The sequence below is a fragment of the Rasamsonia emersonii genome (genome assembly GCF_000968595.1).
Source record: "Rasamsonia emersonii CBS 393.64 chromosome Unknown ctg1118621760148, whole genome shotgun sequence".
In the NCBI taxonomy this organism is placed as follows: Eukaryota; Fungi; Ascomycota; class Eurotiomycetes; order Eurotiales; family Trichocomaceae; genus Rasamsonia; species Rasamsonia emersonii.
Genome location: NW_013563168.1, coordinates 25,465 through 41,397, shown reverse-complemented (window position 1 = coordinate 41,397; position 15,933 = coordinate 25,465). Strand labels below are relative to the sequence as shown.

The 15,933-nt window shown below is 47.6% G+C and overlaps 6 protein-coding genes across 6 annotated transcripts; 3 read left to right on the top strand and 3 right to left on the bottom strand.

The window, feature by feature from the left end:
• Positions 1-362: 362 nt before the first annotated feature.
• T310_4614 (O-mannosyl transferase) lies at positions 363-1,066 on the top strand (the record flags this gene model as incomplete). The annotated part of the gene is made up of 4 exons (XM_013472522.1): positions 363-506; positions 599-723; positions 782-977; positions 1,028-1,066. 4 exons carry the CDS (start codon positions 363-365, stop codon positions 1,064-1,066), a joined length of 504 nt encoding a protein of 167 aa, XP_013327976.1.
• Positions 1,067-1,325: 259 nt separating this feature from the next.
• On the top strand, positions 1,326-2,839 carry T310_4613 (Protein O-mannosyl transferase; the record flags this gene model as incomplete). Its single annotated transcript, XM_013472521.1, has 2 exons — positions 1,326-2,148; positions 2,202-2,839. The coding sequence occupies 2 exons, from the start codon at positions 1,326-1,328 to the stop codon at positions 2,837-2,839; spliced, it is 1,461 nt and encodes a 486-aa protein (XP_013327975.1).
• A 524-nt stretch (positions 2,840-3,363) lies between these two features.
• On the bottom strand, positions 3,364-4,325 carry T310_4612 (Secretion related GTPase SrgD; the record flags this gene model as incomplete). The annotated part of the gene is made up of 2 exons (XM_013472520.1): positions 3,364-4,167; positions 4,257-4,325. The coding sequence occupies 2 exons, from the start codon at positions 4,323-4,325 to the stop codon at positions 3,364-3,366; spliced, it is 873 nt and encodes a 290-aa protein (XP_013327974.1).
• A 744-nt stretch (positions 4,326-5,069) lies between these two features.
• T310_4611 (uncharacterized protein) lies at positions 5,070-7,433 on the top strand (the record flags this gene model as incomplete). Its single annotated transcript, XM_013472519.1, has 2 exons — positions 5,070-5,082; positions 5,161-7,433. The coding sequence occupies 2 exons, from the start codon at positions 5,070-5,072 to the stop codon at positions 7,431-7,433; spliced, it is 2,286 nt and encodes a 761-aa protein (XP_013327973.1).
• A 1,403-nt stretch (positions 7,434-8,836) lies between these two features.
• T310_4610 (uncharacterized protein) lies at positions 8,837-11,912 on the bottom strand (the record flags this gene model as incomplete). The annotated part of the gene is made up of 3 exons (XM_013472518.1): positions 8,837-8,937; positions 8,969-9,015; positions 9,370-11,912. The coding sequence occupies 3 exons, from the start codon at positions 11,910-11,912 to the stop codon at positions 8,837-8,839; spliced, it is 2,691 nt and encodes an 896-aa protein (XP_013327972.1).
• Positions 11,913-13,727: 1,815 nt separating this feature from the next.
• Positions 13,728-15,377, bottom strand: T310_4609 (uncharacterized protein; the record flags this gene model as incomplete). Its single annotated transcript, XM_013472517.1, has 2 exons — positions 13,728-14,996; positions 15,060-15,377. The coding sequence occupies 2 exons, from the start codon at positions 15,375-15,377 to the stop codon at positions 13,728-13,730; spliced, it is 1,587 nt and encodes a 528-aa protein (XP_013327971.1).
• Positions 15,378-15,933: the final 556 nt, after the last annotated feature.

Below are 15,933 nucleotides of genomic sequence, written 5' to 3'. Positions count from 1 at the left end.
TGTTCTTTTTAAATCTTCTTGTGTTAAATCCAGTACACACTCTCTTCATTTTCTCCTTTCCCTCCACTGTTACATTATATCTTTCTGTGACCCTCTTCTCGAAAACGGAATTGCTGCCCCCCAATTTTCGGCGTAATCTTTTTTAATCAGATATCCTGGTGCTTCTATGCCGCTCGCAGAAATGTTTTCTTTCATTGTTGCTTGAGATCACTTTAATAATCATACCAGGTACTAGCACCAGGTGAATATCTTGCAAGTCTTCCGAGTTATTTACAAGATCGACGGAGTCTACTCTTGCTCTTAGTCAGACCGTTATCAACTGACAGGGCCCTATTGCTTAATTATTTTCACGACCTTACAGCATGGCATCCACCAATTCGGGTTTTGCAACGGGAAGGGAGCACAACGTCGATGTTCGCCGGAGGAATGTTGCGGATTCTGAAAGGTCCGATGTGCTCCCTGGCCCCCCAGCGGATCAGGATGTTGACACGAAGAAGCCTCCAAAGGTACGACAACTGTATTCAGTTCGAGATAAATGGAGCTGCGGAGAGGTGGATAGTGCCAGAGGTGCTAACAAGAATGTACTGAACAGCCAAAGTCGTTCCTCGCCATCCTGGATGAATGGGAATTCATCATTGCTCCAGTGATCTTTACGGCGATCTCATTCTTCACCCGGATGTATCGAATCGGACTGTCCAATATCGTCACATGGGATGAAGCTCAGTAATGAACCCCGTGATTCTCCTGGTTGACTGAAGATATTCTAATCGTCTCACCTCAGCTTTGGTAAATTTGGCTCGCACTATCTCAAGCGTGAATTTTATTTCGACGTTCACCCGCCGCTGGGGAAGATGCTAGTCGGTCTATCGGGCTATCTTGCCGGGTACAATGGTTCCTTCGAATTCAAATCAGGAGAAAAGTACCCAGAAGATGTCAACTACACATTTATGCGAGTCTTTAATGCCTTCTTTGGCGTGGTATGCGTACCTCTAGCGTACTACACTGCTCGTGAACTCAACTTCCGCAGACCGACCGTCTGGTTAATCAGTTTAATGGTCCTGTTTGAGAATTCATACGCCACGATCTCTAGATTCATACTTCTCGACTCGATGCTGCTTTGTTTCACCTTTACAACCACACTTTGCTGGGCACGGTTCCATCGATTGCAGAGACAAAGTTTCTCATTTGAGTGGTATATATGGCTTTTCCTAACAGGCTTAAGCATCGGTTGCGTCTGTAGCGTGAAACTTGTCGGCCTTTTCTGCACTGCGTTGGTTGGCCTTTACACCGTGGAGGATCTCTGGAATAAATTTGGTGACCTCAAAATGCCTAAGGTCAGAACCGTCGATTTCGACAATTCTAATTCCGCAATTGCTAACTGTGTAAAGATCACATTTGCCCAACACATCGCAGCGCGAGTCATTTGCCTAATCGTGGTCCCTGTTTTGGTTTACATGTTTTCTTTCTATTTGCATTTCTTGATCCTTGAAAATAGTGGCCCTGGGGATGCGCAGATGAGCTCTCTTTTCCAAGCGAACCTGAAGGGGACCGATGTTGGCAAGGACAGTCCTCTCGAAATTGCGCTTGGTTCCAAAGTCACTCTGAAAAACATGGGCTATGGGGGTGGACTTCTCCATTCACATATTCAAACCTATCCTGAAGGGTCAACCCAGCAGCAAGTTACCTGCTACCATCACAAAGACGCAAACAATGACTGGTTTGTCTATCCAAATCGCAATGAACCCGAATTCGATCCGGATGGACCGTTGAAATTTGTTGGTCATGGTGATGTTATCCGCCTGATACATGCACAGACTGGTCGAAACCTTCACTCTCACGCTATCGCAGCACCGATTACAAAGGCTGATTATGAAGTGTCTTGCTATGGCAATACGACGATCGGAGATGACAAAGACCATTGGACAATTGAAGTGGTCAGCGATGCTGCATCAAAGGACAAATCTAGAATCCGAACACTCACCACGGCCTTCCGGCTCCGCCATACTACACTTGGTTGTTACTTGAGAGCTGGGAATGTCAATCTTCCCCAGTGGGGGTTTAAACAGATAGAAACGACATGTGTTAAGGAGAACAAACCTCGGGATAAATATACGCACTGGAATGTGGAAGCTCATACAAATGATCGATGTAAGAACGACCTTGCTAACGGTGTACGTGAAAACTAATGAACGTAATCACAGTGCCTCGTGGTGATCCTGGCTCCTACAAGTCACCTTTCCTCCAAGATTTCATTCATCTCAACGTTGCAATGATGACCTCGAACAATGCGCTTGTCCCCGATCCAGACAAACAGGATGACCTGGCTTCCAAATTTTGGCAGTGGCCGATCCTGAATGTGGGTCTTCGGATGTGTTCCTGGGACGATAGCGTTGTCAAGTATTTCCTTCTGGGAAACCCTCTTGTCTACTGGGGAAGCACGGCTAGTCTGGGTATTTTTTGTTTGCTTGTCCTTTGGTATTTGGTGCGTTGGCAACGTGGATATGCCGATCTGAGTCCAGCCGATATTGACCACATCCATTACTCGGGTCTCTATCCTGTGCTCGGTTGGGTCTTGCATTATGTTCCGTTCATTATCATGGCCCGTGTGACATATGTCCATCACTATTATCCAGCTCTTTATTTTGCCATATTGACTGCTGGCTTCTGCACCGATTGGTTGACTCGAAAACTCGACTCGAGGCTGCAGTGGGCGATTTATATAATTTTATATGCAGCCGTGCTTGCCTTGTTTACGGTATTCAGGGCGATTGTTTTCGGCATGCAAGGCCCACACCAGCAATGGGCTCATCTGAACTGGTTAAGCACCTGGAGGATCTGAATCTGCAGTTCAATGATTTTAATACTGTCTTATCGCGGCAGGCTCCAGTGGCAGCTTGGTCCATTCGGACTTGGCTGCTGTGGCATATTCATGGAATCCTCCAGGGAAGAGATCGGATAGCAGGGAAGGCAAATGGAAGGCGGCAAAGAATAGCACAAAGGAGGAGTTTGTGTGTACCAATAACTGCTAGTTTACGCTAAGTTCTACTATCTCACCTTCTAATGCAAAGTAGTTTATGGAAAATAGCCCCCTCAATAAGACTAGTATAGGCAGATTGGGTCCGGATAGACACGCGTATGGACTAGATAATGACAATACCAAGAAATAAATAGGAGAGAGCGGACCTTGAGTATTCGCAATTGGAAGATGGTACACGTAATTAATCACAAACCACTCTTGTTAGTAGACCCGAATGCTGGGTATTGAGGCGAGTGAAGTTAAATAATGCGTTGGTAATAGCCAGACTGTCGAGAAATGCGTAAGACATCAGAAGCGCATCCCGCATCCTGAGACCTGATCTGAACCTAACAGCACCCATTGTTCCAGTCTTTCCTACCTCTTCCCATGGCATCATTCAACCCCAAAGTTATAGTCCTGGGCATTCCTGCATTGGCCCCGCCGCTAGCCCCGAACCCTTTCACACCGCTCCTCCGGTCGTTGAGATCGTATTTACCTGCTTCAATATTGCGATAGATCCTCTCTGCAACCTCAAGGAAGGCCCGCTCAACACCCTCGCCTGACTTGGCGCTTGTCTCGACGTAGCGAACGACGTTATTTAGCCTGCACCATTCCTCCGCCTCTTGCCTGGTAACTCGTCTCTGATTTACATTACAGTCACCATCGCCGTTAGTCCCGCCAACTGCCAGGTCGCTTTTATTTCCGACCAAAACAACAACAATTCCCTCTTCTGCGATCTGCCGCAGGTCATGTAGCCACTGTGTGGCAGATGCAAAAGTGGACGGGCGCGTAATATCAAAGACTAGTAACGCACCCGATGCTCCCCGAAAATAGGAGCGTGTGATAGATTTGTAGGTCTCCTGACCCGCCGTATCCCAAAGAGACAACTTCATCCGTTTCTGGACCGCAGGTTTCTGAGGTTTGCGGGGTGGACTAGGCAAGCCAGAAGGACTTCTTTCTTGGATATCTCCGTTCGGCACAGCTGACCCAACTGGGGATGTAAAACTTGACGACGCAGGGTTGTCATCAGATTCAATACCTAAGAAATCAGAAGCGGGAGGTCCAACTGGAACAATCCGAGAGCCAAATTCGACACCGATAGTAACATCATGGGTTGGAGAGAAGCGGCCTTCGCAAAGGCGAATGGTAAGCTGCGTCATGTCAGCATGGTAGAGGTCCCTGATGCAGGAGATGCATTCCCATGTATCCAGTGCAAAATTATGGGGCAAATACAGCTTACACTGGACTTTCCGGTGCCCGAATCACCAATGCAGACGAGCTTTGCAATATAGTCCCATGGCTGAGACATGAAGACGAAAGGATAACAGCCAATGCAGCGTAGTGCAATCCTCCAGTAAGGACGTTTTTAAAATAAAAATGCTACAGTCGAGTTCCAGAACAGTGAACAATTAACAAATAATTGGAGAGGAGGTTTGCTGTGATCTGACAGCACAACGGCTGATCAGCACATATTCTCAAAGTTGTCTCTGAAGAGAGGTATTCATCCGCGGCTGTACCTCACAAAGAAAGCACTTGCAATGTCTGATATAATCTTGTACGAAAAGTTGAATCAGGAAGTCAAAGGGAATTTCTCATTACGCGATAATAGCGTTGTCGAACTATTCATGGGCCCTTTCTGGCACAGAGCCTAGTCCAAAGTGGAAGCTTCTTAGTCACCTATCAACGTTGCTGAGTCATCTATCTCTCGCCATCGATAGACTTGGCCCACATGACGCATGTCATCCACCGTTTTCAACCGCCTGGTCGATAGCTTCGAGTATTCCCTCTTATTGTTCAATATCCTGAAATGCTCCCGTCAAGGGTCCCGGAGGACCTCTGGCTGAACTTTATCTCGATCTCAAGTTTTTTGTAACTGTATTCTCACCATCAGCACGACCTGTTGTTCTTACCGCCTTGCACAGCTCTTGGCAATAGACTCTACATCGCAATCTGGTGCTCTTTTCCGAACGCATCCAGCTCACTCCAGCAGTTTGAGCACAGTTTCAAGCAACGTAAAGCGGTTGTTGCCTACTGAGCTTGTGTGTCAGAGATCATGTTCTCCGAATGTATGTGCATCATCTCTTTGTGAGATAAACCGTGCGCATTACTTGAATTGTTATCATCATGGCTTACAACGTTGCCAGATGCTTCCCGTTTTCTTGCCCAGTCTCAATCCCGAATAGCTACTCGACCTGAGGAGAATCATTGGAATGGAGGTGACCGTCATAAAAGATCGAACAATGGCAGCTCTCGGTTTCCCGCCTCGCGCTCGTACCTCTACCGAGCTATCGGTAACCCTTATCAACCGGTTGCATCGCAACTATCCCACTTTCCGTTTGCCTCTCGGTCGTTAGCTCAGCCTGCGCCTCTCTTTTATAGCGCCACGGATGAGTTTCGCGAAGAGGATGATGAGCACGAGCACGAACGAGAAATAGCGGACTATTACGCCCTGCAAAGGTCGAGACGTCATTTCGGTAACAGCCATCTAGAGGAGTCCTCGGAGCTAGATGAAGATGGAAGAGAATCAGAGGCTTCTCGAGATCAGCACCTAGACCGAGGACCTGGTGGTAGAGGCAATGGTATAAAAAGCTCTTGGCGTGATGAAAGGACCAGTGGTCGAAGCCTCAACTCAAGAAACAAGTTCATCACGGCACAAACCAAAACTGAAGAGGAATACAATGGAGATCACGAGAGCGCGAGCGGTAAAGAAAGAATGGTTGATGTCGGTCTCGAGGACACACTGAGGACCGAGCTGGAGGACTTTGAACGTGATTCTCACCCCTCGGACTTTGTTGAGGATGATCCACCTATACAGCAATTCCGCAAGCAGCCAGAAGCCTCAAGCAATTATTTACAGTCAAATTCTTCCTTCATACCCCGGGAAACTGACAAGCAGACTTTGTTGGAACATCCCCGCCCACCCAGCTCTACAGGCTCATCAGCCCCTCCGTCGATGACACAACACGAACTTGACCCCCCGACATATGACAGCTTCTGGGGACACTTGTTTCTTCTCTCTTTAATTGGGCTGTTTGCAACCGCTTTTCTTGTCTACTTGCATACATCATTGCCTTCAGAAGGTAAATGGAGGTGGGGCGACACGATCTACATTACGATTCATAAGTCTTATTTCCTACTCGGCATTTATACATTGGTCTCTATTTTTGTCTCTCTGTTATGGCTCGCTCTCTTGCGATCTTACATACGGCTTCTCGTACATGGAATGCTGGTGATTGTCCCAGTGATCTTGTACTCTTTTTCCCTCTATCCTTTCATCTCAAGTTTCAAAGGTTCGTGGCATGGTGAGAGCATCCAGGACAAGGTAATGCGTTGGGGCTCTATCTTCCCATTCATCCTTGCTACACTCTGGATCTATGCCGTCGTACAGGGCCGCCACGCGACGGGCAAAGCAGTCAGCATATTGGAATTTGCATGTCGGATACTCGCTGCAAATCCTGCTCTCCTTGCCCTGGGCCTTCTCACCGTCGGTGTCATTGTTTCCTGGACTTGGTTGTGGATGCTCATGTTTACCCGTGTGTTCCTCGGAGGACATCTTTCCAGCTCGAAATCATTCATTATTGACGTCAGTAGTTGGTGGCTGGGAGTCTATTTCGTCTTAGTCTTCCTGTGGTCTCTGGGGGTCATCGCTGGAATTCAACGAGCGGTCACGGCTGCAACTGTGAGCCAATGGTATTTCCACCGTTTAGCTGTACCGACGCCTACGTCTCTCCAGATTGTGAGGGCGGCACTGGTTCATGCTCTCACGACACTCTTCGGCACAATATGCCTATCAACACTTCTAGCACTATTACTTAGACTTCCTTTACTTGTTTTGCCGCGACGCATCTCGTCTATTCTCACCCTATGTGCTTATTCTCTCATTCCTACCCCAATAGCAGCTCTCACCAATCCTCTAGCCCTGACTTATGCGGCCATTCACTCTCAACCACTTTCAAGGTCTGCCCGTGGCCTCACTCAGATGCCATTCTTTTCTTCGACCACAACCACTTCCCTGAACCCACCGTCCTTCTCTCGAAAATCAAGCAACTCTGCGCCACTTCTTCCATATCGGCTATCCAAGCTAATTTTGCATGCCTCTCGTTTCGCCATGTCGCTTGCTCTTGGCTTTGGTGGATGGGTAACTACTGCTCGGAGTTTGAATGTCTCGGACAGTAGCACAGTTCGTGGGTCTTTATATGCTTATATTGTTGGCTTGATTGCTGCTGTCATTGGGTGGGGCATCCTTGGTACAATGGAAGGCGTTCTTGCTTGTATTGTCGATGCCGCCATTGTGTGCTGGGCCAGCGAAGTCGGAAATTCTGGTCGAGAGGCCAGATATTGCCGGGAAGCGGGGTGGTTGTTCGGTGAAGACCGGGATGTAGCACAAGGACACGTGAGACGTTGGGACTGGGTGTGAAATGCAGTGGATAGCTATATCTCAGTCATACGGCTGTTCTCTTCGCAGTTCACAGTGCGCTCTTTGCAATGAGATTGCTAAGGTAGTTTTTCGGACATGCGTATTGACACCCCATTTTGTTTTAAGTCTTTGGGTTGGTGCATGATGCGTGTTGATCTCGTTCGATATGACCATTTCCTGCATACTGGGGCAATCGAATCTCGAACTACTCGAACTTGTTCCTTTTTTGTGTCTTCTTTCTGCTTTTGCATTCCTATCTGCTTAGCTTTACGTTGTGGGGTTGATATATATGCAATTCACTACTAAACGACTTATGTTATTATAGAGATGATCGTTTCTCGCTTTTGGGCCTTTATTCAAGACAATTCCACCCTGTGGCTTGTATTGTTTGTGAAGATATCGTCGTTACCTTTTTTTTTTGTGATATCAACAACTTCAAGAAGCCAACTAACATACAGCCTTATATCTAAAGGTTCAGGCCCTTTATTCTCGTTCTAGGACCACTGCAGCAATGAGAGATATTCAGTAAGCTTTTTCCTAGGCCTAGTCGACAGGCTTATTCAAAGTAAAATCACGTATGTGCATACATGGTCTGTTAGATATCACTCATTCTAGTCTATGCTAAAATCGAGTCAATTAAATTCTCAAGCGACAGTTATACACAGTCCAAAAATATGTTATGCGTATGCTTAATATCATGTTTTTTTTTTCTTAGGTCTATCTGCTTTGCTCCCTACTCCGGAGTAGACATTGTGTGAAGACCTACAAAGCTGAAATATACCCAGCTCTATCAATCAAAAATAACGATTTGGTGTTCTCTCAATGCGGTAATTTGGCTTTACAAGTGGCGTCATAGCTGTGCGGATAGTGTGTTCCCTGATCTCTCTCGGTGTAGTAGCAGCGCTTTTATAAATTTTTAGAAGCGTTCTGTCCGTTTTGCGATAACTTTTTTATTCTGTCCTGCTTTTCATGACATGCCCGGCCCACAACAGAAACATAGCCCTCCAGAACATGCATGTATAAAATCATACATTGCGAAGAAAAAATGAAGCCAATTCTTGGGAAATCGACATGACTACCAATTCTGCTCGTGCAGAGAAGGGGCCAAATACACCCACCAGGAACTATGGACGTCAAACCGTTAGTGGTCGGCTGTTTGTCCTGGCCGGCTCTTGGATAAGCAACTGTTCGGAAAATCAATAGCACTTGGATGAGCTGAATGGTTCCCATAATACACGAGGTACAAAGGTGACTGCGAGGAAGAATGATATTGGGTTTTTCCCACTCTGACTATCATTCCGGAGTGATTGTATCGCATCCAGAGTTTCATTTTGGAGTGGGGGTGTGGCATCTTTCATCTCCTTGATTGTGCTATCTATGATACCACTTAATATGTAGATCAACTACGTGTCTATTCTGGTCTTTGATGTCTTTGTCATGATGGCATCCGGCCTTAGACATTGATTCTCCTCCGTGCCTGATGCTAAAGGTCTCTTAGCAAGTTCTATAATGGTGACAGCAGGTATATGTCTTACCTGAGCCCCCTACTCTATAGGAAGAACACCTGCCATCATTGACTTGTCTAGATGTTAAAAGTCTGTTGGAAACACTATTCAGGAAGATAAACCTAGCGACGTGCTTCACCCGAATGACTGAAAGAGCGCCCCATTCGAAATAGAACATTAGATTGACGGAGAGCTACAATAGCCCTCCTAGCTTGCAAGATTCGTCATCCACATCGAAATGGATGGGAGACAGGAGCTAGATCACATGTTCCATGGATGGGAGGTACCTAATTAGGTAGGCAATAACAAATGTACAGCAAAACTCCATTTATCCACCAATCCCCGCCCGAAGATGAAATAAAAAAATAAATAAAAAGAGACTGTCAAGCGAAACAGACGGGTAATTTAAAGAGGGATATCAAAGTCCTAACCGAGCCTGAAACTCCAACCCTTCCCTTCTGCACCATTCGCCCAAAATCGACACACCAAATCGAACAGCTTCCAGAGGAGTGGTTGTCCTTCCCAACGGAAGGAAGAAGTCACCGGAATAGTTACCGACGCTCAGCCGCTCTCGTCCTCGCTCAGAGTAATTTCGTGAACGTTTTGACCAGGTTGCAGGGAACTCTTGCATGATAACATCTTCTGAGAGCTCACGACCTCCCTCTAGCCAAAGACGATGAGCCTCCTTGTAATACTCGGGAAGCCGTGACTTTAATTCCAGAAATTCTTTCCTATGTCTTTTGCTCTCGTCTGATGTAACAGTATTTCCATCGCTTCCTGGAGTCGGCACTGGGCTATGTTCACCAGGAAGTGAACAGACAGCCAGACGTTCAAGGTCGAGAGCATGAATAGTATCGTGAGAAATGGCACCGAGAAGGAGACAAAGGCCATGAAGATGCGGGTACGAAGCTGTGGTCATTTTTACCACACGCCAATACGCCAGGATTGAACGCCATGTCGACGAATCACCAACCTGTCGTGCCAAAGCTTTAGACCGGTCATCAGCAATAAAGGCAAGAATGAAACAAAGAATAGCCTCGACAGCAGTTGCTGCTGCTAGCTTTTCGTCTGCGGCAGTGACATTCCCGTTTGCTGCTTTCGATCTGGTATGTCGATCTGCCTCATGTTTCAACTCGCGGCCGAGGGCTGCGTATTTTTGGAATTCCTCACGCCATGCTCGTCGTTCACTTTCTCGCGACCGGCTTGCTTGGCCGTCAGACGAGGGCGGCGGAGAGAGTTTTGTGGGCTTCTCTACGCTACCAGTTGTAGCCTTACTGGCTGATCCCAACGGGGTTTTCACTTCGCCGTCACCGGATTCGGGTCGGTGTGCAGCACTTCCCTTGGATTCCCTTTTTGGAGTTGAAAATAATGATTTTGCCATGCCAGACTGTTGTTCCTGGGTTGACGACGTCGCCGAAACTGGCGTACGTGGTTTGTCTGAAACGGTCGTCTTCATCACCGCCTTTGGACGTTTGCTTGAAGGCTCATGTATATCATCATTTTCCGGAGCTCTTGGTCTTTTCTCTGGAGTTTTACTTGTCGAATGATGCGAATCTATTTCATGAGAGCTAAGCTGACCTTCCTCGCTTTGGCTCACCATGGCTCTGCGATCTCTCGGCAGCTTCGAAGACACACTGTCCGCAAGAATTTTCCGTTTACCGGAGAACTTGAGTAGAGCCTCCACACGTTTTCTATTTGCTCTCCCATACTTCAGTCTGACTATGAGTTTTGACTTGGAGCTCGCACTTTCAACATTGTAATGGTCATTAGTGAACGACACATTCGTCTTTGCTGGGACTCCGGATGACAACAACGTTGACTGTTTTTCAGCAGGGCGCAATATACTGTCATTTTTGAAATGATCCCTAGACGCTGAATCTGATCGCCCCGAAGAACCATGGGACGAGATTTTGTTCGCTTGTTCTCCCTTCTTGGCGTTCGTGCTCTGAGTACTTGCGCTCGAAACGGACTCCGAATGTGGCCGCTTATGCTGTGAGAACTTGATATTTGGTGTTTCATCTTTCGTTGCAACGGAATTTGTTGAAAAATCTCGCCTGTGGGACGAACCTTTAATCGGAGACTCTTCTCTAAATCGGGCCAATTCTTCTTCAATGTCAGGAGGTAGCGTGGGCGAGAGGAGTTCGGGAAGCCTGGGGCTGGTAGAACTCGGTGGAAGTGTCGGCGAGAGAAGAGCTGGGAGACCATTGTTTGTGCTGTCAGAGCGCGGGAGTTCCTTGATCGTGGATTTCGGAGGAGAAAGTCTGGGTCGCTTTGGAGAAGGAAAATTCGAATGCTCTGCCTGTCGTGGCTTCCTGGTTTTCTCAGTTGATTCTATCCTCGGCTGCTCTTCAGAGGCCCCATTTACCACCCCAGGTTCGGTGGGAAGATGACCGTGTTTTTTCTCTGTGACTTTCCGATCTGTGGATTGCAATTTCGAGATGTCCTGGCTTTTATTGCCTGCTTCCTCGCTAGACTGAGTCTCATTTTTCCCTTCCTGACTCGCAATCGAAGACGAATAACTTCCGCCTTTCGCTTTGGTCTTATAGTCACTTAAGCTGATCTTCTTCTTAGTCGAAACATTCTGGACGGTATTGGCCGCACTGGCCATGCTTCGAGCCTTGGAATCATCTTCCGCCATGATATTTCCACCTTTATCTGACCAGTCTCCCACTGCAACAAGTAAGGAATCTGCCTCGTGGTGCATCAAAAATGTCATGTATTGAAGTTGTTGCTCCTCAGGAGCAAATGGACCGTTCTTCCCCACTGCCCAATTGTTGACAAACCGGTTCCCAATATGGAAAGGGATGTCTGTTGGAACAGCGAGGAGATAGGGGGATGCGGGAAGAATTTCGTCCTTCAGACGACCCAGTCGTAAGTTGAGCGAATCTAATTCCGAAATAATTGATTTCTTTGCATATGATGTTGAGTTTTCTGTATTCTGGCGTGAAGGGGGAGTCGAACGATCCACAGACATTGCAGAGCAACGCACGGGAAATAAGGTACGGAGAAGGTCAAGTACAAGGTCGCCAGTGCTCTCTGGAGGTCAAGACATGAACATGATGTGTTTGTTCTGCTGTTGGTGAGAAAACGAATTGAAAGCGTTCGACGTCAGGAAACGCCTACAAGCCAGCATTGAAATGCCGGTTGTAGAAAACAGGATATTGGAAACAGGAGGCATCAGCACATGATATGCCAATTCCTCAGTCAAATCACGTTTGTCGAAGAATCTATCTGTGGAGCATTGTAATAGTCAATTTCACTGTCAGCTGTTTCACTGATGACGCTTGAACTTTCTATCATCCAGCAGACATTAATGGGGACGTCTGAAATAGGTGAAGACAAAGGAGTGAATTACCAAAGACTTAATAGGTTAAAGCACCCTGAGCCTTTCGCTGGCACGAATGACGTCCTTTGTTTGGGCTAATAGTGTGTTGGCAGCTATAAGATGCTGCTGGCGGCCAGGCGCAGCCACTGTCTCTGCGGGCTACGTCGAAGATGGCAGACCATGGAGAGGCCCTGACAGACGCTCGTATAGAGCTGAGGTCAATTCTGATAGGGTTGTATGGCGGAGGCTGCTTGTTCTTGATGTCGAGCAGAGATGTTTGGCGGACTCTATGAAAAGGGAATGGCAATGACTCGTTCACGGTATCGTAAATGGATCGAGTCTCGCAATGCAAGTAGATCACATGGCCCGCAGACGAAATTGGCCCTGACGTAGTGGGGGAACGAGGGAAATGTATGAGATGTTCAAGACTATCCGGGGACGCTGGTGCAGAGCAGCTGTAACACCGCCCGGCTGGCGGAGCGGCGGGACCATATCAACCCGCAAACCGAAGTTAGGATAAGCAATCAGTTAGCTTTTTGAGTTTGCGGCCACTCTTGCCGGCAGGCGGGACCGGCTAACTAGACAATCCCGATTCCCGAAGTCCATTGGCTGTCTGCTACTCCCCACGCCGCGTACTATTACTCCGTATATCTCTTGGACAGATTACTATTACACTACCAGGCTGAAATCCCACACCATATTCTTGGCAACAGGAGTTAGCTCGAAGCACTACGATGTCAAGGACGTCAACAACATACTTGTATCGACGAACAGTGGATATGATTAAACTCCGATGGTATACATGTATATGTAATGTATGTACTGCATGTACATGAACAGTACATATATACATATATCACACACCAGGCTAGGAGATACGCAGATGGCGGACAAATCTTTCCCAACCACAGAATGAGGTATACCAAAGTATTAGTAAAAAAACTGGCTACAAGCACTTTTTTAAAAGGCTTTCCAATGGCAAGTTCATACGTTCTCATAATCACTGTTCCATCCTGCTCATACCTCCTACCGACTAGGGAGTACCAGATCTCAACAAACTCATTGGTAATCTACACTTGTCGAAGCCCACGCTACACCATCTCGGCTGATACAGTTTCGTGACCTGGGTTCTATATCTCTTGGACAGAGGGTGACACCGCCTCAATAAGCTGCTGAAGATGCTGATCAATGCTCTTAGACGTATCAAAGCGTTATCTGTCGTATATGAATAGACATCTAATCCTAGCATGCAAACTGTGGAATAAAAGAGGCGTGAAAATCTACCTCAAAACCATTGCAAAGGAATATTAGTAACATGAATTCATAGTGAGAAACAAGGTCTGACCATACACCCAAGACAAAGACAAAGAAATTTTATCTCTCAAACTCCATATAAACCCATTATTCTACACAGAGAGTGCAGAAGGTTTAAAAAAAAAGTAAAGAAAAAAAAAGGTCCCAAAATTATTGGGAACTCTGCGAATCACCCGGTTGCCAGGTGGTCTCTTGTTTGGTACCGGGCGGGAGCCATGTTCGGGAGAGGCTATTACCTCTTACTCGAACCTGTCCTGGACGGTCATCTTCCTTTTTCTGCTCACTTAACGATGGAGAATCGGAGTGGCGATCATCTCCATGCTTCGCCGCAGGGAATGCAAAACCGTTTGAATCCCATGGCTTGCTCGGTGTGCCACCGGTCAGAGGTAAAATTGAATCTCGACTTCGGAAGCGATCCGCATTTGCCCGTTGATCGGCAATATCATCATGACTATTGCGATCGTAGAGATATAATCCAATAAAGGTAAGCACAATACCAAGTGCCTGAACAGGGGTTGTCGAGCTTCCGAACCAAACGATAGCAACGACGATGACAAAGACTCGCTTGATCAACGATGCTACCGAGTAGGAAACCGGAGATATCATCGATAACAGCACGAAGGCCAGTATGTTTTGAGCGAAGTGGGACAGACCGTTGAAAATGAACTCGAAGAGGAGAGCACCGTGATCCAATGACCCTTCCTTCTCTGAAAGAGCGATCGTGCCGCTGCGAAGGAATTCCGCGGCCAATTGATAACCCTCGCTGATAAACCAAATTGGCAAAGTGAGGAGGAAGGCCATCCCAGAACAATAGTAAAGCAGGTTAAGTTTGTCCAGCTTGCGCCGCCCATTTGGTTGTGGCTCAGACTCCGCCCGCGACGCTTCGTTGAAAAGCTTCTTGGAAAAGATGTTTTGTGAAACAAACACCAAGGCGGCACATAACGCGCACAGTATCCCAAAAAAGTTGGTAGAAAACCCCGTCGAACAAGCAAGCATGACACCGACTGTCAAAGGAATCAATGACAGATAGGTGGCTCGGGCGTATTTGATCCTGAAGAAGATGCGATACGCCAAGACCGTAAATAAGGGCGAGAGCCCTTTGATTGTGTGAACTAGCGAGACCGGAATCTGTGATGTGGCCATAGAGCTTAGGATATGCCCCGCAAGCTGAAAAATAGCCAAGGGCAATGCTGTTGTGATCACTTCACGGGACAGGGGGAGTATGCCATTTTTGAGCGCCGGCACAACTCTCTTCAGGGCCGGAAATAATGTGGAAAAATATGAGAGCAATAAACACCATATCGAGACGAAAGCAAATTGGACGATGGTAAGAGTTATTGGTTTGGGGAGGGCATTCAATATGGACTTGGAGGAAGTATTTGTGAGGGCCGACGTCATGTACCAGATAAGACAGAGTCCCTAGGCGGGGAATGAGTCATGGCTTCCAAGACGGTACGGCACGCAGCATAGGGTCAATCTTACTATCAGCCTGTATGATATGGGCGCCCTGAGGGCTTCCGCCAATTCATGCGCATTGGCACTCATACTAGCATTCCGCGTCCGGATGGTGCTAATGGCTTCACTGATGCTTTTTCGTGATCTATGTTTTGAGATTCCCAACCCATTGACGTGCTCCCAGAAAACATGTCCAGCTTTCCGAGGTTGCCAGAGATCGTCGGAGTCGTTTCTGAGCGGTTGGGCTGAACGTGCGTTCCCCGATTCGACTGAGCGATCGGAAGCCTCATCGACGAACGACGGAAATTTATCCACAGGGCTGCTCAACGGCTGAGGGTTTGACATCTTTGCCGGCGGTTGCCAATTCGACTGACGCATGGACGCGCGTCGTCCAGTGCCGGTTACTGTAGTGGTGCTCATGCTCCGGTCCGGGAGGGGTTTTCAAACGGCTTGATCGGCCATTGCTTCAGCATGCGCAACAGGCGGCGCTTGGGTTCTCAGAATACTTACATTATTAAGTCTGGCGAAGAAAAACAGGGCTGGGCCGAATCCTGCCGACGTCCCCTGTTTGGCCGAAGCGGCACTCTCCTCACAATGGGGCTGTCGTTGAGCGTGAGATTTGCAAGCGTGGTGGTATGTTTCCGGAGATGACGAATCCTCTGGTGGCTGACCATCAGGACCGCCAATAAGAAAGAAGATCCCGAAACCCACGGGACGCGGAGTTTGGGGATCGCAAAGGACTAAAGAAGAGCCGTCAAAGTGAGGTGCAGTATTTTGTCGACTGTTTCGAGAACGTGGAGGTCATCTTTTCCCAACGAGGCTCAGTCAAAAAAGCAGAGCGCTCGCTACCTCGTGGCATCTGCGCCGCCATGCAGTGTCTCTGTAGCCGGTAGCACGGAGT